This window comes from Tetrao urogallus, assembly GCF_951394365.1.
Source record: "Tetrao urogallus genome assembly, chromosome: 1".
Classification (NCBI taxonomy): Eukaryota; Metazoa; Chordata; class Aves; order Galliformes; family Phasianidae; genus Tetrao; species Tetrao urogallus.
In genome coordinates, this window is record NC_136813.1 from 20,702,347 (window position 1) to 20,730,186 (window position 27,840).

At 42.1% G+C, this 27,840-nt stretch overlaps 1 protein-coding gene across 1 annotated transcript in view; it reads left to right on the forward strand.

Annotated features, from left to right (window-relative positions):
- The window catches only part of MTUS2 (microtubule associated scaffold protein 2), a gene marked incomplete at both ends in the record, with an annotated part of 159,077 nt that overhangs the window by 91,233 nt on the left and 40,004 nt on the right, over positions 1-27,840 (forward strand). The window contains 3 exons of the mRNA XM_079549510.1: positions 4,110-4,271; positions 14,043-14,141; positions 18,036-18,244. Coding sequence (XP_079405636.1) covers positions 4,110-4,271; positions 14,043-14,141; positions 18,036-18,244 — 470 coding nt within the window. The remainder of the gene's footprint in view (positions 1-4,109; positions 4,272-14,042; positions 14,142-18,035; positions 18,245-27,840) is intronic.

A 27,840-nucleotide genomic window follows, 5' to 3' on the forward strand; every position in this document is an offset into this window, starting at 1 on the left:
AGAAAAGGAATGGTTCCTCCTTGTGGCACATAAGAGGGTCTTCCAAGAAGCAAGCTACTGCAGGGCAGGGTCAGTTGGTGAAGAGGACGTCATGAATTTAAGGAGTGCATATGGATAGAGGGTGGCTTAACCATCTGGGAACCTGTGGGATTTTGGTCATGGCTTTCTCTGAATGCATAGCCTACAGCATGTAACTGTCCTTGATTTCACAGAATTATAGAATTGTTTGAATTGGTAGGAACTTTTAAGGGTTACCTGGTCCTACTCCCTGCAATGAACAGGGTCACCTACAGCTAGATCAGATTGCTCAGACCCTCTTCCAGCCATGAATCCTGCATGCCTTCACTGGCATAATGGTGTAGGGGTGAGTGGGTGCAGTTGGGACACTCTGAAGTACTTTCAAGTCTTCAAAAACCTTCTCCCCTGTATTTTTTCATAAGTTCTAGAGTAGGATTCCTTGGGGCTCATAGTGAGGAGGTGCTGAAAGTTAGACTGAAGGCCTGTAGCTCCAGCAGATTGTTAATACTCTTTTAAGTACTTTCCTGCAAAGTCAACTGTGCTACTTTGCATAGAACACCGAGTCTGCAAAAATAAAGGGTGATTTATACAGGTGAGCCCCAATGACTTACCAGGTGCTTCAAAGGCAAGCAAGGAATCTCTCTTGGTTGAAATAAAAAGCAGAATTAGAGGAGTTGGAGGGAAGAGGTACAGTACAGCGGCAATGTGGTCGCCTGCAAACTCTTAATGCACAGTACATCTGGCGTCTCTGTTCATGCTCTTACTTAAAAACAAGAACTCAAAAGACTCTGGGAGGGCTGATCCTACTGACTCACCTGCTGCACCTAATAGTGGAAAGCATTATCTGATGATAGACTGACAAGTACCATTTGATGAATAATCTTTCTAGTTTTCCTTCAAGAGACAAATTCCTCTGTGTAAATGGAAACCCTTATTCCTCTCAGATCAGGAGGAATATATGCTTTTCGTGTAATTTTAGCTTCATTTCTTGTTTGAATGCTATTTGCAAAGTGGGATCCAACAACGTTTGTAGTGAGATGGAGCCCTCTTTGTCCCCACTGCTAGGGGACAAGATGCTGCCTTGTGGACATGCACTCCTCTACCTCTGGCTGAGCATCACCAGAGGTATGAGGAATGGGAGTTTTATGGTCAGTCCATAACAGCTGCACTCTGTCCCTTCTTCCTCTTCACACTTTCCCCCTTCTCCAGTGTGGTCCACGGGCTGCAGTCCTTCAGGATAAACCTGCCTCACTTCAGGCTCCTCCCACAGACAGCAGCTCTGGCTCAGGGCCTTCTGCTGCGGGGGCTCTCAGTGGGCTGCAGCCTTCTCACGGCTACATGCACTGCTGCCCCGTGGGCTCCTCCATGGCTGCACGTGGAGGTACGCTCCGTGTGGTGCCCCTTGTCTGCAGGGGGGCAGCATGCTCCTCCATGGTTCTCTCCCAGGCTGCAGGGAGCTGCTTCTCTGCCTTCCTGCTACACTGCCCTTGGGACTGCAGGGCTGCTTCTCTCGTGCTTTCTCATCACGCAGTTGACCGCGCACTGCTGTGCCATGTTTTTTAACCTTAAATGTACTCTTTCAGAGGCGTCACCAGCAGGCTGTGCCCTGAGGTGAGGCCACTGGAGCTGACTGGAACCGGCTGGAACCGGCTGTGGCTTGCCACAGACACCCAGTGCAGCCATGCAGCTTATCTTACACAGTGCTTTGGTCATTAAACCATCAAAAGTCAAATCTTTTCTTTGCAGAATCATTAAGGTTGGAAAAGACCACTAAGGTCATCTAGACCAACCGCCAGCCCACCCCACGGTGCCCACTGACCTCTTCCCCCAGTGCCGAATCCACACGGCTCCCGAAACCTCTGGGGTCGGTGACTGCACCGCCTCCCTGGGAGCTGTGCCACAGCCTCTCTGCCCTTTCTGAGAAGAAATTCTTACTTATATCTGACCTAAACCTACCTTGGTGCAATGTAAGGCCATTATCACCTGTCTGATCACAAGTTACATGGGAGAAGAGGCCGACCTCCACTTCAGGCTCTTCAGAGAGCAATAAGGTCTCCCTGAGCCTCTTCTTTAGACTGAACAATCTCAGCCCACAGAGGAGGCGTGCAGCCCAGGGCATTCTTGATTCAGGAACCTGACCAGGTCATGTTTTCAGCCTCTGCATCCACCATATCTTTAATCAGCCGATCCTGTGTGCCGTGCTTTGGATGGCAGAGGTGTTTGCAGCTAGCTGCACTCCATCTTCAAGACCTAAGGAAATTATTTTTTTCAATAAGAATTTGTGTAATTTCCCTTGGCGCTTCATTCTTCAGCAAGGGAACTGCAGATTTTTGAGCAGAAATGTTCTCTATAATAAATTTCACACCAGAGAATGAAGGATAGGTATATGAGGTTTCAATTAAAGATCATTTGAATTGCACGTTTCTGCAAACAACAGGAATAGTTTCCTCCTCAAGGTTTGCCTTTCTGTTTTTAAACGTTAGAACAAAGAGCCAAGGAAATCATCTTTTTTTTTTTCTACAAATGCTGATACACAAGCTGGTGGGGTGAGTGCATATCCAAACCAGCAGTAACTTTGCAAAGATGCAAGCAGATTGAAGCAAACACCTCAATTTGCTTTAAGATGCCCCTGTCCTTGGGCACAGCTGCAGCTGTTACACTGACATGACTTTACTCAAGTCAGCGGTCTTTCATCAGCAGATAATTCAGCACATGGTTTTCAGTGGTTGTTACACAGGTGAAGAAGCCTTGTAATTTGGGTATAAAACAACTGTCTGTTGTGCTGAGGGGTTATTATCTGCTTATTGGTGTGAAGGTGACGAATGCTTTGTATTTTCCTGCACAGAGAACAGCAGATTGTTTTGTTTGAATGTTTAACAATGAATTTTATAACATTAACTTAAGATATATACAGGCAACCCTAAAGACACACAAAAAAACTTACACTGTTTCGTCAGAGCCAGAAGGTATGTTCTTCCTTTATTAGAAAAGAAGGTTCTCTTTACTAGCCTTCTTCCCTAGTGGATTTTCAGCAAGGGTGCTAAAAAAGTCTTTCTTGCACAGGTATAGGAATCCTGCATCTTAAGAAGACTGAAAACGTGAACGTGCTGGTTATTTTAAGAATGTTATTCTTTCCCTGCAGGCAGTACGTAAACAGCACTGTGTGATATTTTATCTTTTTTAAATAATGAAAATAAAAATTATGGCCATTTTCTGAAACCCTGTGTATTCCTTGCAACTATCTCTGCTCAGTTTTTCAAGCAAAATGCTCATCTTTTTGCAAATGTTCAGGTCCAGACATGCTGTAATCTTTGGCGTTTCATAGGCTTTCTACTCAATAGATAAAGAAGGCACTCCAACTTTGATTTTTTCAAATGTTAAGAAAAGATTGATTTCCTTACATCTACAGGGAGCGTAGGATGTGATTATTCCCTAGGTGGGAAATACAGGAGGAAAGCAAACCCATTATAGGTTTTGAAACAGCTCAATATAAACTGGAAACCTTGGCAACCCAAGATTCAGTATGAGAATGCAATTGAAGTGGCTGTGAGAGTTAAGGCAGAATTATTTTTTTCAGCTTATTACTCAAATGTCTGAGTGTGATCTGGGGAAATACTTGTAGGAAATCTCTCCTGGTGGGGAGAGTTCAGTGCCTTGCACCACTGAGACCTGCTCTTGTCCTTTTCGCTGAGAGCCAGGAACGCCCAAGTCTCAATATGAGGGTATTGGGTGGCTTCTGCGGCCACTACAGTGCCTCAAAAAATTGCTACATGCATAGATTTAGAAACCTCTTGATTTTCTTAGGAGCATCACAGCCAGATACCTTTAAGAAGCTAGCCAAGAACAAATTTTATGTCCTTCTTAGAGTTAGAATCCAACAACCACCAGCACCTAGCATTTAAGTAAATTCCTGGGGACTATCTCTATGTAACCATTTGTACTGGAGAAAATCCATGAAATTTTGCCCAACTTGAAATGGCAATATGTTTTTGTTATTTTGTTATAATTGCTAATACAAGCTCAGTTTGTGTGCCACAGTTCACATACATTTTTTATGAACTTATAATTAGGGCAGTTTTGGTCTCCTGCAGGTTCCAGCCTTGGAAATGAAGAACAAACCGCTCCTAAGGCATCTGCACCTTCTAAAGACATACCCAAGAGTAGCAGCAAGAGCGCAACACAGGTATCGAGCGGCACAGCGACTCCTCGCAGGAGCTTACTTCCAGCACCAAAAACTGCCACTGCACCTGCTGGTAGGTGTTCCAAACATGAGTACTTGAAATGTCATCTTTATTAGGCCAAGAAAGGTGGAGATTTTGTTATGATGCCATTTTACTGCTTACTCGCCATTCATGGGCGTATTGCCACAGTGCTGATTCAGTCCTCATTTGCATGGGGTCTTTTTGAAATGTATTCAGGAATGCTCCTGTGGTCCATTTGGGTCAGTTGTCCTCTCAGCTTTCTGTGCATTCCCACCTCCTTAAAATTAGGGCAGTGTGAGAAGCAGAAATGTTGTTGACTGAGTGCAAGCACTGCTTAGCAACATCTAAGACATTGGTGTGTTCTCAACACTATTTTCATTAAAAATCGAAACCACAGCATCATTCTCTCAACCAGGATGTATATATGTCACTGAGAGATTGAGGTACATGGAGATAACATAACATTTTAGTGAATAAAACCGATACCACTGTGTTTGTAAGTAGGAGGTTATTTCACCTAAACATTACCTGGATTTGTTCACAGACAGTCTGATACAAAGTTTCTCCAAAACCAGCATGTTTTTCAGAAAGCTTTGCTTTGGTACTGCTTCTTGTGAGTTGGACTCTTGGAGCTGGGAAAGCCTAAATATGCCTGTATCTTTCTTTACCCCCTCAGTTTTCATGACTCTACATATTTGCTCCTAGAAATAATCTATAGTTCCAGTATCACTAATCTTTCCTTGCTTTTCCACTGCATGTCCAGTGAAAAAGGCCTTATTATTATCATCCACTTTGTAGTCTCTTCTCTCCTAAGATTATCCTTCAGGTTTCCTTTCTAATCTTTAAATGTTTGTCCCTAAAATGTTGTTGCTTCATAGATGCCCGTTTAGAGGAAATACTGTGCAGAAAGACAAATCAGACTATTCTTATTCATGACTTTCCTTTAGAGTGATAGTTAGGATAGACCACTCCATGGTGTAGGGTGTGGGATTGTGTATATCTAGACAGAGTCAGAAGGTTTTAAATAAAAGAGAGATTCACTAAGTGGGAAAAGACCAGTCTGTCAACACAATATATGATTTTTTTGTGACCAGATAAAAGGCGACACCTTTTTTTTGTTTGTTTGTTTGTTTGTTTGTTGCTTGTTTTTTGTCTTTCCCTTTGATTTTGCTTTCCTCTCTGATGGTCCATAGATAACTTATGTCATTTCAGGCTACAGTAGTAGTTGGTTAGTATACGATTTGCCCCTGCATATCTCCAACAAAAGCCTCTTTTTCAGGCAGTGATATTGTCACGATAAGCTTTTAAATACTATTTCAAGGGTTCTGCAGAGGAGCTCTTTCAGCCTCCAGACTTCTTTTTCTGCAAGCACTTTGTACCAGCAAAGACTGGATGCAGCAGTGGATGGAGCCCATTGCCACTGCCCCAGTGAATTTATAGTCAGATGTTGATAGGGACACTCAGTTGAGTGAATAAAACTGACTCCTGTTTTGTTCTGGAAGGAAACAAAATATTTAAAGTAAGGATAGTGGACCATGCTTTTAAAACAGAGGCAGACACTGAGCAGGGACAGCTGACAAGTTTGGAACGTTGTTGTTGTTACAATGGATGGAAACAAAACTAAAAAAACTACGGTAGTCCAATGCTGTGTTGTGATTTTAATATAAGCAAAAGTACCAGCAGATACACTTATGATCAAGTAAAAAAAATTTTATTAGAACAATATTATGATTCCTCACAATACAAAATATCTGATGGAAGCAAGGATAACTGAAAGCAACAATAATGACAAGTTTTTTAGCAAGTCTAATTCTGCTTTTCTTGCAGTAGTGTATGAATGCTGTCTGTACATCCCAGTGTGATAGGGAGCTCTACAGGACATAATGTATTCTCTTTAAATACTCCTTGCACAGTTTTGCACATCTTTTAAATGATGACGCCCCAAAAGATTGAACTCTATTAAATTGGAAAGAAGATGCTACAGATCAAATGAAGCAAGAGGAGAAAGGGCAGCAAAGTGTTCATATTGCTCTGGGCTTTATGATCCCAGGAAAACAAAGGCATCTAACTAAAGCCCTTGAAAATTGTGTCAGATACCATGTTTTAAATATGCCAGAGAAAGTGCATGGGTGTGCTGAAAAAGCCACTCTCCAAAAGGAGGTCCTGGAGGCTGTAAGGTTGAAAGTCTGCTTGTACAGCCTCTGTACAGGGTCTGCTTGTACTGCCATTGCAAATGGAAGGAAGGGCTGTGGCTGCCACAGGCAACCAGTCTGTGCAAATCTGTCAGTAGCACTGGACATCACAGAGCAAAGACTGGTAACAGTAAGGGAGCAGAGAGGTAGAATTAGTGTTTCAAAAAGGTTTGAAGAAACAGTAAAAATTAATCCACCCCCACTCACCCATCTTGGGTCTCTGATGCTGTCATGTCATAAAGGCAAAGAATGTTGTGCTTGGGAAGTCAGAAACACTGAAAAAAAACTTCACCAGTGCTCCAAACTGAAGGGAAAGTGAACAGTCAACTCGAAGTGGACCAGGGATTACATCTTGAAAACAGAGGAATTGATAAATTGATACCATTCTACAAAACTATCACATATTGACAATTGCTTGCACAGGCAATCCAATGATCAGAAGAGAAATCATGATGTAGAAAGAGAACAATAGAAAATATAAATTACTCAAGATGTTCTGTCTGAATAAAAGTATCTTGTTTCACTGACCATTTTGGATGTCCCCAGACTGAAGATAGTCTTTGTTCTCAAAGGAAATGCAATTACAAGAGATCCCAAATCCAGTTTTGAGGAGAGGCTTGGAGAATGAAGTTCCTGGTAGATGTATATTCATTAAAGTGCTACATGAAGTGACATTTAAAAGAAGACTTAAAAGTGACAGCTATACATCTCAAAAAAATCTGAGCTGGGCTTGGCTTTAGTCTTATGTTTTCCTGGTTATCAACATCTTTAACAAATGTGTAATATATCAAGCTCTATGATGACAGTAGCTTAGAGGATAAAAGAGGAAGTAGATCACCTGTTAGCTACTTCTCAAAAAGGACCTCCACAGCCTTGTGAGCCTCTTGTTGCTGAGCTTGTATTTGCAACTGGATCACGAGAACAGCTTCTACGAAGAATGGTTGGTGGGCACATGTCTGCCTTCCATCTCAGCACAGTTTCTCCACAGCCCAGGCCACTGTGGAGTTAACTAGAAGGAGCAGAACCACTCCAGTTTTCTGTTCCTTTTGACCTCGTGAGCAGTGCTGCTGAAGTCAGCCACGTGGTAAAGCTTTTGAAAAGCAGAGAAACCACAATCATACCTTCTACACTTCCTGTGTATTTGGACAATGGCACGATAGGTATTCTGTGTGTAATACTAGCAATCCTAGTAATTATTACTCCTAGAAATAATTGCATTAGAGCTTGATGTTGCATATGCATTTATAAACACAAGCTGCATCCCAACCTCCTGTGCATGATATGGCAGCTATGTAAGTAGGATTTTTAGTGTGAGATGAGGTGCACAGACACTGTATGTATTGTATTCAGGATCTTCTACAAAAGTAAAGAGCATAGAAAGTATTTCACTGAGAGTGAGTCAGACTCTTAAATATAAGGAAAGTTTCTAAAAGAATGGAAAATCAAGTGATGTAAGAAGTGTGTTTGTGTTTCAAATACAAAGAATTACCTTATTTTAACTGTTTATGAATAGGAAATGATTTCAAAAAGAAGCATATCTATCTCCATTAATGAGGAAAAAAGAAGCTTTCATGTGTTAGATAATACCTGAAAAGACCACCTGCACTGCCAATTCTCATTTAAAAGAAAAAAAGGCAACTGCTGGAGAAAGATTACACTCCTGATATTGCAGTAAAATTGCTTGTCAAATAAATTGGACTAGAGGGCATAGATCACCTTTAATTAATGAAAAAAGAGTTTCGTAACTGCTGCTTTGCAGTGATTCAGATGATGAAAAAGTTCTGGCATGAGACAGTAGCAGTGGAAATCCATTGTCATGCTGATTGTTTCAAAGACATGAACTGAATGTTTTTTAGACTTGACTTGGGAAAAGGTGCACTTCATCAGCTTTTGGTGTGCTGCACAGCCCTTTTTGGGTGTTATGAAACCCCTTTCATATTTGCACGCTTGTCATCATAGAGAAACTAAAACAACAAAAAATACTTGAAAGGGAAAACTGATATATGTCCTGTAATTTCACTTACAATTTTAAGCTGTTTTGAGAAATGTGGTGATAGCCATTTCTATTATTGCTTTGCATTTTGTTTTAAGACTTAGGTGAAAGCAGCTCTCCATCTGGAACTTTGCACTAAGATCCACTTTGGAAAAGATATAAGCTTCTTCCTTCCGCACGTTGATAAAAATACGTGATCTTTGATGCACACACATGCTGAATTTTCTGTTTTAAATGTCGAAAAATGTAGGAATATCTGCAGAAGGAAATTCTCAGAAGCAGATTAACAGCTTCTCACCCTTTTGGGGAGGTGTTTTAGAAACCCTGTTGCTTAATGCTCACTGTGGGACAGTCCAGATTGTAAATGAAACCAGGATCTAATTCTGTCGTAATTTGGACAAAAAAAACCAACATTGAAAACATGCATTTGGCCTGAAACCTCTTTCTGTGGTTTCCTTTCATACCCTGGTTCTCTTGGGAAAGTGCTTAGGTATCTCAGCTAGCTGCAGCCATCAGATAAATAGTAAGGTGGCTGGAAAAGTGGCTAGACCAAGCAAAGTCCTGCTGACAGGTAGATATTCTGGCATCCGTTAGGGATTGATACTGAGCAAATGCTGCTTCCCTTCTTCGTCGGAAACCTGAACAAAGGGATGGAGCACGCTCACAGCAAGTTATTTGCTCTGTTAGAGGCTAGGGCTGCAGTTCGGAGGGACATCAACAGGCAGGAGAAATGTGACAGCAGGAACTTCATGATGTCCAACAAAGGCAGATGCAAAGCTTTCTCTGGGAGGAGTAATGCCATACAACAGCACAGAGCTAGCTGGCTGGAAAGCAGCTCTGCCAGAGGGCCCTCTTGGGGAACCAGTTTGGTATTTCTGAATGCTATTTTTTGATACTTCAGCTTACTTTCAGCAGACTAATACGGCCCTGGGCTTTCGTGTTTGTGCCTGCAGTTGTGATCTGAGGCACCAGATCAGCTTGCCTCTTGTTCCAAACCTCAGCTCTGCCCACCGGATGGACTTGGCAGACATCAGTCCATAGAATTACAGAGCTGAAGGATGTTATGTTTCTCTGTGTCTTGTTGTGGGGTTTCATGTGTGTGTTATGGAATACCTATTTCAGCCTATTAATTCTTATTTAATGTTTATCTCACAGACAAGTGGCTATTATTCCCCATAAGAAACCTCATAATTCATGTGCAATGACAGCAGCAATAAAGAATTCATTTGGGCAACTTGTTTCTGCTTGACCCATTAAATTAAAAACAATCAAAAGTATTGTTCAGAAAACTAACCCAGCCAATTTGTGAGCTTTTACAAGTACCAGTAAATCATATGTATCAGAGCAGGCTGTTAAATGCAATCAGTCAAGATGAAAAATAGGAGGCCAGTGTTATTACAGCTCTCGCCAGCGAGCTCACACTGTAAAATGTGCTTCTTTTAATCAGCTTCTGCAAAACCCAGACAACACAGCGCCGGGAGGGTAGAGGATGAGCTAAGGTCAGTGTGAGGGGGAGAAATGAGCACCAGTGTTCCTGTCGGGGATGGAGAGGCAGAACCTGCTGCTGCTGTGTTCTCCCTTGCAGCCACTTCCCATTAAAAACTGAACGGTACATGTGTGTTGGGTTGTGTTTGTTCCTGTGAGGAATATGGGGATATGGAGTGCTACGCCGCAGGTGAAAGTGACACACTCAGCTGCAGGTTTTCCAGCCCCTTCCCATGGAACTGCACTCTGAAACTTGGCTGCAGCACAGCTCTGTGAGGAAGTGGCAGTAAAATGCCATTGGATCCATGTAGAATGGCAGTAAGAGAAAGGGAGGCTGTTTTACCTCTGCAGCTAAGATGAGGTGTTCTTAGCCTGAGCTAGCTTGGGTTTTTCTATTCAGTGCAAAGAATAGTTCAGATCCTTACGGGTTGTTTTTGTTTCAGTTTTTCCTGTACTTTTTAACATCAGATACATTTTTTTTAATGCAGGAAGAAAAGAATCACTTTGAGACAAATCACTGTAACAGTCCCTGTCCTTTTCCTTTTTCTCATTGGATTGGCTTTAAATCTGAAATAAACACAAAGGGAAAACTACAAGTGTCAGCTTTTTCTGCTTCACCAAATATGTAGTCTTTCTTCTACACCTACTTACTTATTCAAAGCCTTTCAATCTCATAGATCACAGGATGTGCAGAGTCCCTGGAGAGAATTAGACTGCTCTTATTCTACAGAATCCATCGTATTTCCAGATTTGCTCACTTCGTCTCAAACGGCGTATGCACGAGAGTGTCATTGCTTGTCAAGGACATGACTAGTTGTAGGTGTCAGGGGAAAGGCAGGAGAAAGCTCGAGGTGGCTATCTGTGTCTGTGAGTGCCTGAAAGCACTTCCTTGGGGTTCTTAAATGTGCAAAGTGCTTTTGTTAACTTATAAAATATGCCTGACAACAGCTGGTAGCCAGCTGAACGCAGCCAGCCCTCTGAATTGTTTGTGACGTCTAGAGTTTGCTGGGATCTGGTTTGGAGTAAATACTCAATGTGTAATTTATTAGAATCAATCTGAAGTGTGAGAACAAATTGTCCCATTGTACCAACTTTTGAAGATTCAGAAAGGTGCACACAAATATCTAGGCTGATTCTGCAGCAGGTCCTGAGAAGATAGCTTAAATGGTGAGTGCTTCACTCTGAGCACTGGCCAGGGGTAGATCAGCAGCTTTCTGTGTCTGCTATTTCCAACTAATTTCTGGGTGATTTAACTTTAGTTTCTAATAAATGTTGTCGTTGCTCCTCCTCTTTGGTTTGAAGCAGGCTGTGTTAATTAGGAAATGTAAATACGTTTCCATAACTGTGTGTTTGGATGCAACTTGCAAAAGTAAATGATATAATCACTCTGGTGGAAAACAATAGCAAGTATTCGTGTACATAGTTACCTTCTGGCCTGAAATATCTATTTCTGTATGAAAGAATAGCTTTTAAAAGAGAGGAAACCAGGAAAAGTAGATGGTTATTTAGCACAGAACTAACCGCAGCTCCCCATTTTCAACCTATGGGCAGTAATAGTGAGAGTTTAAGTAGAGTTTATTGCAGATCAGAATGTCAAATAAATTCAAACAAAATCTGAACAGTGCACGTGTTAAAGAAACATACACTTGTGGTGCTTTGTTTCCTCTTATAGTTGTGTTTGATGTATTTTCTATTATTTTGGTTGTATGCACTTTTGACTTTTCAGACTAGGTATGATGGCCAGAGTATTCTTTTATTTTTTTTCCTATGCATTCAGAACCATTGTAATGACTGAACTGAGAGTTGTTTCCTGAGTCACAGTGGAGAATCAAACTTTCTGTGTAAATGAAAATCTTTGAGTTACTTCTCAGACACTCAGGTAAAGAGCTCAGCCTGCACAACCTCCCGCTGTGTTATGCCCTACAGTACAGCACTGTGCTGATCATTACGTCAGCGCTCTCCTATTTTAAATCTTTGGACTATTTTACTATACTACTTACTAAAACTATTTTAAACTTGAAATTCTCTGTCTCTGGGAAGTGAGAAAAGGACAAACTATGTTATTTAGAAATTAATTTTCTGTGCAGGAATTTCTCTTGAAATCAACTTGGTTTCTGAACGTTTCTTTTTTAACAAGCTAGCAGCTGTTGTTTCAAAGGAAAACACCATTTTTAGAAGAACTTTCTGTACAAGTTCTCATGCAAGTTCTGATGCCAAGGATGGCCCTTTCCCTAAAGGCTCCCTGTGGGTGTTGTGCTCAGCAGGGTAGAAGCAGTCATAGAACTATAATGTTGGAACTGTCCTTTTTTTTGCATTCTACAGTTCTTAAATCCCTCCTTGCGAAGGAGCTTCTGTCAGGATTCTTTTGCTCTGGAGGGAGAACCCAAAAAATCTTGTGAACTGATGGAGGGTAGTTATCCTCACTTCCCCACTTTGTCATCAGTCCTTCTTTCCTGTTCTTACCAAGATAATCCTTTGTATCTTTGTTTGCAACCTGCTTCAAGCTCACTCTGTTGATCCCTCCCATGCAAGGGTCCCTGATGGGCACTGGCTCTGGTGCACAGACCTCATGGTGCCCTGTACAGAGCGATGGAACCCTCAGGGCTCCTCTGCTGCTTTCCTCTGCTTTCTTTCAACTGTGCTGTAATTGGGGAATTGCCGTTCCTTGCTTTGTGATTAAGGTTAAGAGCCTGAAGTGATTCCTTAGGTGTTCCCCATTCAAAACTTCTCAAAAGCAGTTATGTCTGTGCCCTTTGTTACTGCTGAAAGTGTGAGGAAAATGCACATCACCTTCTGTACTTGTGCTTGGCATTTACCAAAGAAAAAACGATGGATGAGCTTGAGGTATGGCCCATTTGCACACTGTATTTCTATACTGAAAACCACAACAAAACCAAGTTCTTATCGCCTGGAAAAGGTAGTGCTCAAATCTATAACCTTGTAAACTATGTCTCACAAAGCAAACCATGCTTTTGGCTCACACTTCCCATGTCAGGTTGCTTTTACTGAGTCCTTAGTAATGGAATGGTGCCATAAATTTGTTTTATGTCCTGCTTTGTAGTTAAGTGTAGTGTAGCAGGTGGTAGGCACAGGTAGCTTATACCCTCTGTCACTTCACTGTGGAAAGTGTCCATCACAAATGAGAATCACAGCCTCAACGTCTCCAGTTTACAAACAGCAGGGAAAGTGGAGATGGACCAAAGCAAAGATATGAAGAAGAGTTCTTCATCAGCTGGCATAAACGATGTGGCAGTTTCCCTAGGAACAGGGGGAGAGGCTGTTAAGCTTCGGGTGCCATCCTCCTGCAGTCACAGCTGAATGTGAGGCCTGGGTGCATATCCCTATGCTCTTCAGCTGCATTTCCCAAGCAAGTGCTGAGACACTGCTAGGAAATAGGAGCCATGGTTTGCAGTGCGTGACAAATGCTGTATCTGCAGCTATGCTCACAGGGCCTGACGCAGGCAGAAGTGGTAGGGTGACCCTCTGTCCGAGGGAAACCTGGTGCTGCTGTTGTTACCAGTTGTGGCTTTGGAGAGGGGGGAGGCATCCACTAAGTGTCCCTGAAGTGTATGATTGCCCTATGTAATTATCACTTTTATCCACTGTAGAAATAGCCAGAGTACATTTCTGTAGACCAAGATGGAAGATGGTGTCAGGGTCTGGAGCACAAGTCTTATGAGGAGCAGCTGAGGGAACTGGATTGTTTAGTGTGAAGAAGAAGAGGCTCAGGGGAGATCTCATCACTCTCTATAACTGCCTGAAAGGAGGTTAACAAGGTGAGAATTGGCCTTTTCTCCCAGGTAACAGCCATAGGACAAGAGGGCATGACCTCAAGTTGCACCAGGGGAGGTTCCAGTTGGATATTAGGAAAAATGACTTCTCAGGAGTGGTGATGCATTAGAACAGGGTGTGCAGGAAGGTGATGGTGTCCCCGTCCCTGAAGATGTTCAAGAAATCTGGAGAGAGTCAAGAAATCTGGAGAGGGTCATGGAATCATGGAGGGTCATGGTTAGCAGGCTTGGTGGTGATGAGCTAATGGACTAGATGATCTCAAAGGTCTTTCCCAACATTATGATTCTATGACATAGCTCTGTGCAATTGCAAGCAGAATTATTAAATGGTTTTTTTCTGCTTCTACTTTTTTTGAAGCAGGCTTGAAGAAAGAAATACAAAAGGATCAGGATGCTAACAGACCAGCTGTCTCCTCCCCCAAAAGATCAGCAGTCACAGCCACCAAGCTCCACTCACCAGGTATTTATGAACTCAAAAACTATTTCAGGGAAGATTTCAACTTGTCGGCTTTGCATCTCTAGTTAATACACTGAAATCTGAGACCTACTATTGTTAGTGAAGATTGATTGTGTCCAAGGCTCATTAAGCTGGTGCTGAGTACAGCAGGCTTTTTTATACCAATACACGAGCTCAATAGCTTTATGTATTCTTTGTTACTGCACTGCAATCATCTTTTTTCAAAACAAAGAGTTGTTGTTATTACATGTTGAAGGGCTTTGGAACATTCTTTTATCATTATATTTTTCTTGTACAAAAGGAACAGATTCAGTGAAATAAAGGACACCTCGAACAATTACCTGGAGAGATATTATGTTATTTGGAATCTACTGACATTGTTGTGCAGAACCACTAAATTTCCTGTAATATTTCTATGCAAAGTTGGAAAAGAGTTCATCTATAGAAAGTCTTCAAACTGCTATTGGGATACTGTTAATTTACCCCTGAATATTGGATACAAACATGTGGTAATAGTATTTCTAAAGAATGCCATTGTTTATGTACTAAAATGCAGAGAACTTATTTGTATTTTTGTCTACTAGAGTGCATTAAGAAATGTGTAGGAGACCTAAAGGATTTTGTAAGCTGGCCTTTTGACTAACCCAACATATTTAGGAAACGAATGGGCCTGGCCCTTCTTATTTTGTTGTGTTTGCCATCTTCTGATGTGTTACCTCAGTTTTCAGACTGTGCTTAAATAATCTATCATCTATGCAGCAATATGGTAATTAATAGATATGGAGGGTGGAACTCCTTATTTCCTCATTCAACAATATATTATAAAACATATAAAGGAATTCTGTAGCTCCCATAACTTGCATCGAGAATCTCTTCATTTTTACTAAATTCAGTACCAGTTCTTCTTCCCAAGCAACAAAATTGAGAAGGTTAAATTTAATCCTCGCAGGCACCAACAGAAGTCAGAGTCCTTCAGAAGTTAGGGGAAAAAGATGAACTTAACACTGTCCTCTGAAATGTGTAATTTTCAGGCTGTTTTGAAGCTGGTGAGGTCACCAAGAAAAATCGAAAGAGAAATTTGCTGCAGAGAGTAGCAGGCCAGCAGCTTACCAATGTTTATAACAGTGGGAGTTCAGTTTAAGAACCATCACTGAAGGTGGTTGTAGCAGCATGGTACAACAGAGCTGATTTGCTTCTACCAGAAATAGAAAGCAAAATGGTATATTTTGCTGGATTTGAAGGGAGCTGACATTGCTGTTGGTGATCATTGGACGTAATGATTTTCAAGGTTTAAGATCGGATATATCCAATTTATGATGACTCAAAACTTCAAATGAAACCTTCATTCGCTCAGGAGGTTGAGTACCTGTTCTCTCTCCATCGCATTCATTTACGATTTCCTATCTGTGGTTATCTGAAATTATGACAAAATTGTTTTTCATTGTAAGGATCAAAGAAGAAATAAAACTCATCTTCATTTATTGTCTTTAGAGTAGCCACGAGCATTCTTTGAAATGACAGCAATAACAGAAATAAATAAAGAGAATTTTTTTACCTACTCAATAATTTCTCAATTCAGCCAAAGCAGCCATTAAATAGAAGAAGGAGTGAGTGCAGCAGTGGCTGAGAGGCAGTACACAGCCCTTCCCCCATGAGGGTCACTAACATAATGCTATGCAGCATTCACTCTTTGTAACGTGGCTTCTGCAGGTAACCCCAGCACGACTTCATGTGGACATGAAACAGGTTCTAATATCTCCAAGTGCCATTTCTAAATTGTTTTCCCTCTCTTATTGGTCCTCTCATGTGCACTTCCTGATCTTCAATGCTGTTTTTGGCCATCATGCAAACACTCTGACATAAGGATTGAATATGAATGGTTTTTTTAGCTTTGGATCCAGTCTTTAGAATTTGGGTCAGTTCTCCTAAAGACTAGCAAAAGTGTTTTGAAACACAGTCTTGTAGGAATCCCCATTTTATCTGTTATACAGTACTATTCCTGAAGTTTGTGTGCAGGTAGGAGTGTGCCTTCAAGACTGTGCCATCTATTTCTGACAAGTGTCACTCTTCACATTGCTTGTTATCAGTACTCTCAAAGCAGTGGCCTCAATTCTCTTTCCAAAATGTTAAAAGTTGAACAATGAAGAGGCAAACAGATGGCATGCCCCATGCTAATTCTCATGGACTGTGTTAATTGTGGCCACATACTTGCTATGGCACCTCAGGTAAATAAAGGAGACCTGAGAGTTTTGAGGCAGATCAAAGGGGTTCCATGGCTTTAGTGATCGATAGTCCCCCCCATCAGCACAAAGGACATCCAGGATCAGGGCCAGTGTCATTAACATATACCCTGTTTTGTGCAGAGCAGCAGAAGAGCAACGTCAGTGGCAGAAGAAGCTTAGTAAGCTGCTTTTAAATGAACTGAGAAATTCAGAATTTTTCCCTATGGAAAATATCAGTTTAGTTTACAAAGACAGCTTATAATACTGACAAGGACAACATAGAGATGTGTACTTCAAATATTCCACTGAGCAGGATTGCTAGAGAGATAGAAGATAAGACAGTGGGCTTTATCCCATTGTGTTGCTGTTGTAATTAAATCTGAACTGATTTCTGGGGCTTCTTCCTACACTCCTTTGTATGGCTTCTGTTGTATCATTATCACACTTCCTAAACTACTAGACAGTTTTATACTAAAAAAGACAGATATTTGTGGCTGTTACTTTTATAAATTGCTTGTTTTCTGAAAATGCCTATTGTCCAGTTCAGAGTCCCTTTAAATGAAAGAAAGAATCTGTAAGAAAACATCATTCTTGGGGGAAAAAAAAGGTAACCACTATGCTGGTTCATAATGCCAGAAAGCCCTCTCTGACATCTCCTGTTGTATTGTTTGGATCTTTCAACATGATGAAGTTAGTTATGACATGTGAAACTTAGTATTCCTCTTCTTTGCAAATGTAAGTCATGGGCACAGAAAGTTTTAAAGTCTGTTCTGTAGCTATGGGTCTATGGCTCTTTGCTGCAGCAGCACAAGGTACTGAGGCTCAAGGAGCATCTTTGCTGGTGCTGGCTCCCTGTAGCTTAGCCTTGAGCAAGGATGTAGTAGAGCAGGTTGGGAAATAGGCTTCCAGTGGCTGCATGTGAGCTGTGGATAGATGTGAAAGGTAGGAGTGCACTCCTGGGACTTCACTTGGGGAAAGAATTTTTCTGTTTTTTAGGAAAAGGATGAGTAGAATCTGTGGTTTCTGTGGGACAAAAGACTGTCCCCTGCTACGTTCATTGCTGAGGGCTGGTTGGAAATACTGCTTCTGTGTTATTTTTCAGGAATTGTATACATAAAACTATAAGACACCTTTCTTCAGATCCTTGAATACCTGACCTTTCCTGTAACAAAGAATTGTTCAGCTTTCGCCTGTTTTCAGGCCAGTGCCCACCATCTGCAGTAACATACAGAAACTACAGAAACAAGGTATCTGACTGCTTTCTCTAAGAAAGAGCTAAAAAGCATCAGCCGATGAGAAGCTGAGAGCAGCAAGAAAGCTCAGTGTGCTGGGCAGAGGTGTTGCTCAGCTGACCATAGAAGTTTTCAGAGGAGACTTCTCATCTCAGAAGATAAAGATGAAACATGTTGGCCAAGCAGTGACTTGGGCAATCTGATCCCACCAGGGCACTGCCACTTTTGCTTCATCCTCAGAACTATGTATTAACCTGCAGAGAAATGGATAGTCATCTCAAGCAAAATATGAACTTAAGATTTTTTTTTTTTTTTTGAAAGTCATCACACACTTGTATGAGCACTACAAGAGCTTTTTATGTTACAGGGCTGATTCTCATCAGATACGCATCACATCTTTGTGCTTAAAGCAACTGACCTCAATGATCTCCTCTCTTTTGTAGGACATCCCAAGCAAAGGTCAACCACCCCAAGAAATGTATGTTCCCCCAAACCAGGAGAGAGTCGAGATGCTGAAAAGCAGTTCATCCAGAAGCTGAAGGAAAAGTGCGATGAGCAGTCCCGGCAATTAAGCAATATCCGAGATGAGCTTAAAAGGACCAGGTGTGGCTTTGATGTCTTTGCCATAACAACACAGCACTTCTGCAGGCAGGTAAGTGCAATGAACACTTTTTACTGTTGCCTTTTTACACTATTCACTTGCACAAATTTATTTCACAGTAATTGAAGTTCTGTTCTTGGGAGTATAGCAGTGTAGTTCATTTGCAACTGTTAGTGTGAGAAGGGAAGCATAATTGGATACCATGTATTTGATAATCAAAGTTCAGAAACTTGGAAGAGGAAGAAATGTAAAAAAAAGCCTTTGTCACATTTCTTATGGATGAAGCAAGTAGAGAAAGTCCCAGTCTTTGATTTGCAGATGGAATGGAGGGTGTAGCTGAGACACTTGCAAATGAATGAAAAACAGTCCATGCATTTAGACAACCAAAGGTGATAGATGAAGGAAAAGATGTTCTTTCTCACAGTATATACCTGCTGTTCCCCTTCACCGCAAGTCAGCAAGAATGGTCACTGTTACAAAGGAGCAGTTCCTGAAGAGTGGAAATAACATTAACTCAATATTTATGAGAATACATTTAGCAGGTATAGAGAACATTGTTGTCAGCACCTAGAGAAGCTTATTTATTCACTGTATCCAAGACAAAATGAGTGAAAGGGTGAGGGAGTTGGGATTGTTTAGCTTGGGGAAGAGAAGGTTCTGGGAGACATCATTGCGATCTTCCAGTACTTGAAAGGAGCTTACAAGCAGAAGGGAGACCGAGTTTTTACACAGATAGGTAGTGACAGGACAAAGTGGAATGAATTATCAACCAAAGAGGAGCGGTTTAGGTTAGATGTTAAGAGGAAATTTTCACTCGGGGGGTGGTGAGGCACTGGCACAGGCTACTCGGAGAAGCTGTGAATGCTCCATCCCTGGAGCTGTTCCAGGCCAGGATGGATGGGGCCCTGGGCACTCCAATCTAGTGGTTGGCAACCAGCCCAACGCAAGGGGATTGAAACTAGATGATCTTTGGGATTCCTTCCAACCCAAGCCATTCTATGATTCTATGGCTTATAGGTATTGCTTCATTCAATCTAGCTGGGCTCTGAATCCTAACCTGGCTCACCTGATGCCCATCTGTTTGGTATCCCTGAAGTAAAACTACTGTCACAACTACTTTGTAACATAGGCAGATGATCAGCAGCAATACGACCCAAGGTTTCAGTAATATCCTTGATTGCCTATTTGTCTACTTTTAGAAGGGACAAGTAAGTTTGCAGTGTTACATATGGGGAAGAAAAATAAAAAACAGAACTCATCTCCAGTCTTTGCAGATTCTGAAATATTTCATTCAGTTATTTTTGGTATATCAGTACAAAAGGTTAACTTTGAACAAATACCATGGTTCATACTTTTCCCTACGTACAAGCCAGTCTTGCTGGGGGAAGCTTGTCTGAACTGATTTTTTGTAAGTACTGTTTTAAATAACTTCCTAAGGGATTTTTTCCCCTCTATTTTTCTTTTGTCTTGACATTTCTGGGTCTGATGGGCATTTGTAGTGCCTTTTTTTTTTTTTTTCAACTGACTGTGGAGTGTCCTTGATTAAAGCAGAAGGAAACAAAAACCAAACAAACAAAAAAAAAAGAGGCGCATCAGTGTCTGCACAGTTTTGTCTATGTGTCGTCCACTGGGGAGAGATTTTTCATCTCATGCATCATTCACAATTTGCTGAAAGAATTCTGAAAGTTTGGGCATATCTCCTTGGTGTCCTCTGGATATGTTTTAAATGAGAACAGCTGCTGCAGCAGTTTTGAGATGACTCTCATCCTGTTGGTGTGTGTTCGATCTGTCCTGAGAATGCCTCCTAAATTGAATGCGGTAGGGGACTTAATTTAATAGAGTCCTCTCCAAATTCTGAGTAGCTGTGCCTACTTTTCCCAGGCAAAGGCACTCCAGCCTCTCATGGTGATGAGCTGCACAGTCAGCCTGAGACCAATAGTTGTTATCCTTCAGGCACTCACGTGTGGTGCCCACGTCAGGACCCTGGTTGCCTTTTTAGTGAATTAGAGGCATGTGGGCACTTCCCAAAGGCTATCTGCAGAACCAAAGATCTGAATTTAATATTGATAGACTTGTCTGTATCCATTGATAACTGTAGGGATGCCAAAAGCCTACTGCCCTTGTATTCATGCTTGAGAACCTACATGTATTGGGACACAGTTGCATAATTGTGCAATTTATTGCCTTGCAACATAGACTCAGACTTCCAAGTTTTTGAGTGGCATTTGAAAATATGATCTGTAGACATTTCTGAGACAGCATTATTGTCTGAAGGCTTGAGCAAAATTGTTAGGGTAGCATGGAAAAAGAAACTTTTTTCATACTTTTCTCATTGTAAAAATAATAAAAATCATACGTGTTTGTTTCTGAGAAGCATGCATGCAGAATGTTTGAGGTCTGAGCAGGACTGCAGTTTGCTGAGAGAATTATACACATTTAGGAATGGGAGGGTTCTTATTCTAGAGAAGTTGCCAAGAAGGCCAATAGCATCCTGGTACTCTGTCTCCTACAGGAGAAGCAGGCTGGGCTAGGTGGCCACTCTGCCTTTCAGAGGAGGATGTATTTCCTGACACAAAAAGCAATCGCTGACTGCAGAGCCTGGGCAACTGGCAGACCATTCCCAGACTGTAAGGAGCTGCTGAAGTGGGAGGAATCCCCTCTGCAGAATTAAAGGAAGAAGAAAAGTAGTGCAAAATTTGTGGGTATCATAACCCAAGGGAGCCCTGAAGCATCGTGTTGTCAACACAGACCATTTGCTGGTCTGACAATGCACAACAAGGAAGAGAGAAGGGACACAGAGACCAGAACAGATAGAATGGGCTACAGGTGTAGCTGTTTGTGCCTTAATGGATCACTTCACAGATGGCCAGAGAACCAAAATAGCGTGTAAGACCACATTCTGACTTCCTTATTGCTATACATGTCAGCATAGCCACATGCACATAGTCACACTTGCGTTGTTCTGTCTGTGCAAAGCCCAGGGTGTGTATTTTACCATTCTGATATGTACCTTAATGACACCAGCTGAACACGAGCCAGCAGTGTGCCCAGGTGGTCAACAAGGCCAACAGCATGTCCTACTTGTAGTGGGTATGTGCCTCCCTCCATTCACTACATCTGACCTTACTGGTCCCATTACACCTTGCCCTCCCCAGGTGTCTTACAGACATGTTTAACTGTGGGAGAAAGAGAGTGATGATATGTAGTGAAGAGTGGACAGCATGCAGCAGTGCTGCATGTACAGATTGATTAAACATCAGCTAAGCCAGTTTGCTATCCTGGGGAAAAGCCTGGGCAATCAAAGCCAATGATGATTCCCAGTGGACCAAAACAAAATCAGAGAAGTTCTGACATCATAGTCATTTGGTGAGCTGTGGAAAGTAGTAATTGTAGTGCCTGTGGACAACTGTTTTTAACTGTTAGTTAATTAGTTCAGGCCCTCAGAAATGCACACATGACTCCTGTTGACACTGGAGATTACCTCAAACTTATTCTGGAGTACATTTAGTTTGCGCTATGACAGATACTGATGGATATGGAGGTGATATCATGCAGACTTCTCAAAGCAGATATCACCAACAGCCTCTCTGACTTGGATCTCTCCTGACCCCCTCTGGCTTGTTAAGCACGGTAATAATGATGGTCCTGGCCTATCTTCAGTGCTGTTCAGCAGCATGTCCAGCAGCAGTTCCTCTTGGAAATGATAACAGTGCCATCTATAGGACATTAGCCCAAAGTGACAAAATTGCACTGTCACAGCAGTGGTTGTGAGAAAACTACCGAGAACAGAGGAGCCAGGAGCTTCCCTGGCGTTCTCCATTCTGTGTTGCAGAGGACAGGCCGGGCAGGCTGTGCTGTTCTGGAGCAGTGCAGGATATACATGCACAGCAGCCTGAGGTTTGCTGCCAGTTTGGCAACAAGGCTGCAGGTGACACTTCTGGTCCATCCCCAGCTCCGTCTGCCCCACGATACCTGTATTCACTAGTGAAAAGCTCTGTGCAGTGGTAGGATAGCAGCTGTCTGATCTTAATGGACCCTTTGAGGATGAGGTGATGGAAGAGAATGTACATCGTGTGGGTTGTTGGGTTTTTGTTTGTTTGGTTGGTTGGTTTTTTTGCAGTCAGTTATTGCAATCAGGACTCATCTGGAGCTGCATAAAGTGCTCCAAAGCACCAGAGAAGATGCAGGACTGCCAGCTGTGCCAGACAGCACCTGCTTTGCAGCACAGTTGTCTTGGCACAGCAAAGAGAGTGGAAGCTATGGGAGGAAGCAAAGATCTCTGCGTACATTGCTCATGTGGTGTTCCCTGAACACACCTTTTTATTCCTTCCCCACTGCGCAGTCCCCAGTGACCAATTGCTGAGTGAAGATAATTAGCCCTTGATTAACACAATTTCTGTAGATACATAGACACCAGAAGATTGTGCTGCCATTCCACAAGACCTGGACAGGCTAGAGAGATGGGCAGGGAGGAACCTGATGAGGTTTAACAAGAGTAAGTGTAAAGTCTAGCACCTGGAGAGGAATTACCACATGCATCAGCACAGATTAGAGAATGGCCTGCTGGAGAGGAGCTCTGCAGAGTAGGACCTGAGTGTTCTATTCAACAGCAGGTTGGCCATGAGCCAGCAGTGTGCCTCTGTGGCCAAGAAGGCCAGTGGTATCCTGGGGTGCATTAAAAAGAATGCAGCCAGCGGGCAAAGGGAGTTGATCCTCCCCTTCTACACTGCCCTGGTAAGGCCACATCTGGAGTACTGTGCCCAGTTCTGGGCTCCCCAGTTTAAAAAAGACAAGGATCTCCTAGAAGGAGTCCAGTGGAGGGCCACAAAGACGATAAAGGGCCTGGAGCATCTCCCTTATGAGGAGAGGATGAGTAACCTGGGTCTGTTCATCCTGGGGAAAAGAAGACTGAGGGGAGATCTGATTAAAGTTTGTAAATATCCGAAGGGAGGTTGGAGGCAAATGGATGAGGCCAGTATCTTCTCAGTGGTGCATAGCAATAGAACAAGGAGTAGTGGTCCAAAACTTGAACATAGGAAGTTCCATATTAACATGTGTTCTTTATGATAAAGGTGATGGTGCACTGAAGCAGGCTACCCAGAGAGGTTGTAGAGTCTCCTTCTAAGGAGATATTCAAGACCTGCCTGGACACCTGTGTGATCTATTGTATGGAACGTGCTTTAGCAGGGGGATTGGACTCAATAATCTCTTGTGGTCCTTTCCAACCCCTGCAATTCTGTGATTCTGTGATAGATATAAATGTCTGTATTTATAGAAATGTAAATACATATACATACATACGCATATATATCTCACGTGTTCTACTTTTAGCTCCTACCCAACTGAAAACGTGTAATTACTGTGTTTGAAGCCATCCCCTTGTGATGCAGAAGGAAGAAGCAATTAACTTCTCACCTACCATTTTTCCCACCCGTGCTTCTAGCTGGGTTTGCTCAAGCATACCCTGTTATCATTTCCCTTCAGAACTCATCTGCAGAACCTTTGTGCCTGCTCTTCAGTCTTATGGTGTGACTCAGGGTTGTGAGCTTCCTGCAATTCCAGATAGCCCCATCATCACCTCCACTGCAGCCAGCTGCTCTGTGGTTGTCTGACTGCATCTAAGCGCAGCAGCAGCTGTGCCCTGGGTGGGGTGGAGATCTCCTCTGAGGGATGGATCTCTTGCACAGAGTGCAGCATAACACTCACACTCTACCCTGTGGGTAGGGATATCAGTACTCATTTCTGACTTTACTTATTCTTCTCATTCATTATGCAGCCCAAGGACTTAGTTGTTAGATGTGCCACCCGCTGTGCTGTCTGCAGAGTGATGATTTCCCTCCCGGACTGTTCTTTTGTTGTCCCACCCCACTTTCAGAGTTCTTCACAAATAGTACTTTTTTCTCTACACTGCCCTTGTGATGGCAGTTCCTTGGTTTAGCAGCAGGGCATAGGGAAATGAAAAGCTTCCTCAGGGCCTGTGCCCAGTGAGAGCTGGGTTTCTACCAGGAGGAGTGGTACAGCACAACTCCAGCTCTGCAAGCAGAAAGTGAAGGACAGATTCTGGCACAGAGCTGAACAGCTCAGATGAGGTGATATTCCCTGTGTTTTCCTATAGACACTCTGCAGGGCAGGATTATCATCCACTTACCCAAAGAATGAGGGGGAGTAGCATATCTATCTACTTCAAGCTTTCTAGTCCTGCAGCATCTTATCTTTTCACTGTTTTCAATACCAAATCTTGTGCGTTTCTACATGACATTGGATTAGAAAATCCTAAATGATGACAAAGCTTCTTTCTAATTCTTCCTCCCAAGTAAACAAAGTGTTTTGTTTGTCTTACAATAGCATGGTTTTGATTCATATCCTTACACTGTCAGGCTGTGATGAGCCCAAAGGAATTTTTTTCCAGGATGCAGAATGAAAAGATTGAGTATTTCTGTCTTCTCTGGCCTGCAGAATGAGCCAGGGAAAGACTGAACTTGCTCAATATGGGAAATCAAGCCAAACCATAATAACAATGAGGGAGCAGTGACAATTTTCTAAGGTTTATTTTTGGGCTGAATTCTAACATACTTTGCAGGTTTTGGGAAAGTGGTTCCCCTGAAAGCCAGAAATCAGTCCTTCTGTCAAGTGCTGTCTTTTTACCACTGCTATGACCGGGCACAAAAAAATATGTATTTATTTTTTTCCTAAGCTCATTCTCATTGACAGTTGTGCAAATAAACTATTTTCAGCTCAATTTGAGATAAACGCTCAACATATTAGCCCAAATTACGTTTTTGGAAGCAGCTGCCAAGCAGCTTATAACTGGTACAACAAACGTTGCCTCTAACACAAATGGTCTTTTGGGCAGTGAGCCTTGTTTAGAAATAACCTCCAGTTAGACTGTGTTTGTATACCTTGGTTGAAGAATTTTGTTAGTGAAACACATCGCTGTTTTGAACTTCAAGATAAAAGATAAAACACCATCTTCAGTGAGGCAATGGCACAGGTTGCAGAGAGAGGCAGTGGATGCCCTGTCCCTGCAGACATTCATGGCCACACTGGATGGGGCTTTGAGCACTTGGTCTAGCTGTTAGTGAGTCCCTGTTCACTGCAGGAGAGTTGGACTAGAGTGCCTTTAAGCGCCCTTCCAACTCAAATGATTCTATGATTCTAACGCTCCCATTGAAGAGGTTTTAAGTCTCCATTCAAAATGAAAGGTCTCCTTATTTACATGTTGTCATCAAAGAGAAATATTGAGAGTGGGTGCCAAGTGTCTGGTAAATGTGAGTTTATTATCTATTTTGTTTATATTTGCAGTTTCCATGTAAACAGCTGTCTTTGACAGCCTTAATTTTATACTGCATTCAGAGGGAAAAAACATAGTGAAAATCAGGAGCGGATGATGGCAGCCTCCTGGTGGGTTGTTTCTGATATACTTGAGGAATTTAGTAGGGCAGCAGGAATTACATGAAAAGTAATGGTGAATAGTAGGTTTCAGTGGTAATACAGCCATTGCTCATGCAGGAGGCAGAGCAAAATGGGAACCTCAATGTTTTCAACAGTTATTTAAGTTCAACAAAAAGTCAGTGGAAATGTGTCTCTCTTCTAAATCTCATGCATATAAATACATCTTCCAGAATCAGCAAAAAAATTCATTTTTTGATATTAGTTGTTTTTATGTCTTACACTGGAGGATCTATTTCCAGTTAAGGATCTAGCGTGCAAGAAATGATGCTTGTGCCATTTGAAGTTACACAAGCGCCATCAGTTGTAGTACCTGAGCACTTTCCTACTTCTTCTCAGATTTGGCCTTTGTTTCATACCAGGGAGCTTGGATGCTCAATTATCTGGTCTCTCCAGGCCTGAGGACAATATGAGGATCTCTTTCCTGGCTTGGTCTTAGCACCACAGCCACTCAGCACCATCACATGTCCAGAGGTGCTCATGCTTACTGGGGTTATCTTCCAGGGAAAAAAAACTGAATGCGTCATTGTCCAAGGCAATCCAGTAGGAGCCCAGTCAGGGTTTGTTAGTGCCACTGCTTCAGTCTTTCAAAATCAAAATATTCCAAAGGTTATTTATTCAGATTGGATATTTGGAAAAATTTCTTCTCAGAAAGAGTGATGAGGCACTGAAACTGCTCAGAGAGGTGATGGAGTCACCATCCTGGGAGGTGCTGAAGAACCATGGAAATGTGGCACTGAGGGACATGGTTAGTGGGCATTGTGGGGATGTGTTGATGGTTGTACTTGGTGATCTTAGTGGTCTTTTGCAACCTTAATGATTCTGTGATTCTATATTGGTTTCGAAGAGCATGTATTTTTCCTGTTTCTTCAGAAAAAAAATAAAAACAAAAGCAATATTGAATATCGGTTCTAGCATCCAGAGATTTCCACATCCTTCGATCAGTACTTTGCATCAGAAATGTATTAACAACATATGAACATTAACATATATGAACATATGTTCTTAATACAGGTACCTGGAGTCGCTCTTTAGTAGGCCCTTTGTGGCTTCTGTGCGTGTGCAGTGGTTAGATCTGTGCCAGAGATATTGAGGAACTGATTAAGTCTTTTGAAACCATCTATAATATCAGCAAGTAAGGGAAAATGATTGTGAAATGAGTGGGAAATAGGCATGCTATTCTCTGAATTCATACCTTTCTTGTCTCTGATTTGTCTCATTTTCAAAATTGTCTGAACGAGAGTTGTAGTAGTAATTGTTTCCAGATGACCCTTCCTGGCTAATTGAAGAAAAGTTTTGGAACAGGAGTCTAAGGGAGGTCACAGTCAGCCTGGAGTGGGAACAAAAGCCAAGCTCCTCATCCAGGAGAAGCAGTGACCGCTGAGTACTTGACATCTATTTACATGCTGGTGTTTACACTCAGGGTCTCCTCTGGGATCTCCCTGGTTCCTGTCATCCATGTAGACATGATGGGAAGTCATCAGAGAGTTGAACCTCACCTATCCTCACATAGGGAACCAGCTATGCACACTGAAAAAAAAAGGGTCAGGGCAGTACATACATGCATCATCATATGCACATGCATCATCTTTGTGCTTTCCTTTCTGTTTAGCTATGCTCCTGACAGGAACTGCTTTGAGTGGGCACCTTCACCAGCTCTCATGTGCTGTACCACCTCTTCTGCCTTCTCCCTGCTTGCTTTTTAGAACTGTGGCAAAAATGCTTTTGTTTGGTGGCTTTACATCATCTCCATGGGGAAGTGGCATGGTCTCGTTAATTCAGACTTGTCTAACGATTACTTACATGGGCATCATAGTAATAATGGTGGTAACGATCAATGTAATGGATAGTCACATTAGGGGATATTACTGTTTTTGCAGCCTACTAAGAGGGATGATTTATTATCTGTAAGAAAGATCTTGCAATGCTAAATGGCTATCAAACCAGCTACATGCCAGATTTTTAATTGCAGAAGTAGCAACTTAATTGCAAATACAGCAACAAGCAATCAATTGCCTTGATTTGTTTTTAGCCATCACAGTTTATTATAGGCAAAGCCTCTTGAAGGCAAAGTCCTGTCTTATATATTTTATCCCCTTCTACAAGGTCACCCATTTAGTGGATGAAAGGTAGGCCATGTATGTAATCTTTCTAGATTTTAGTAAGGCTTTGATGCCATCTCTCGCAGCATCGTCTGG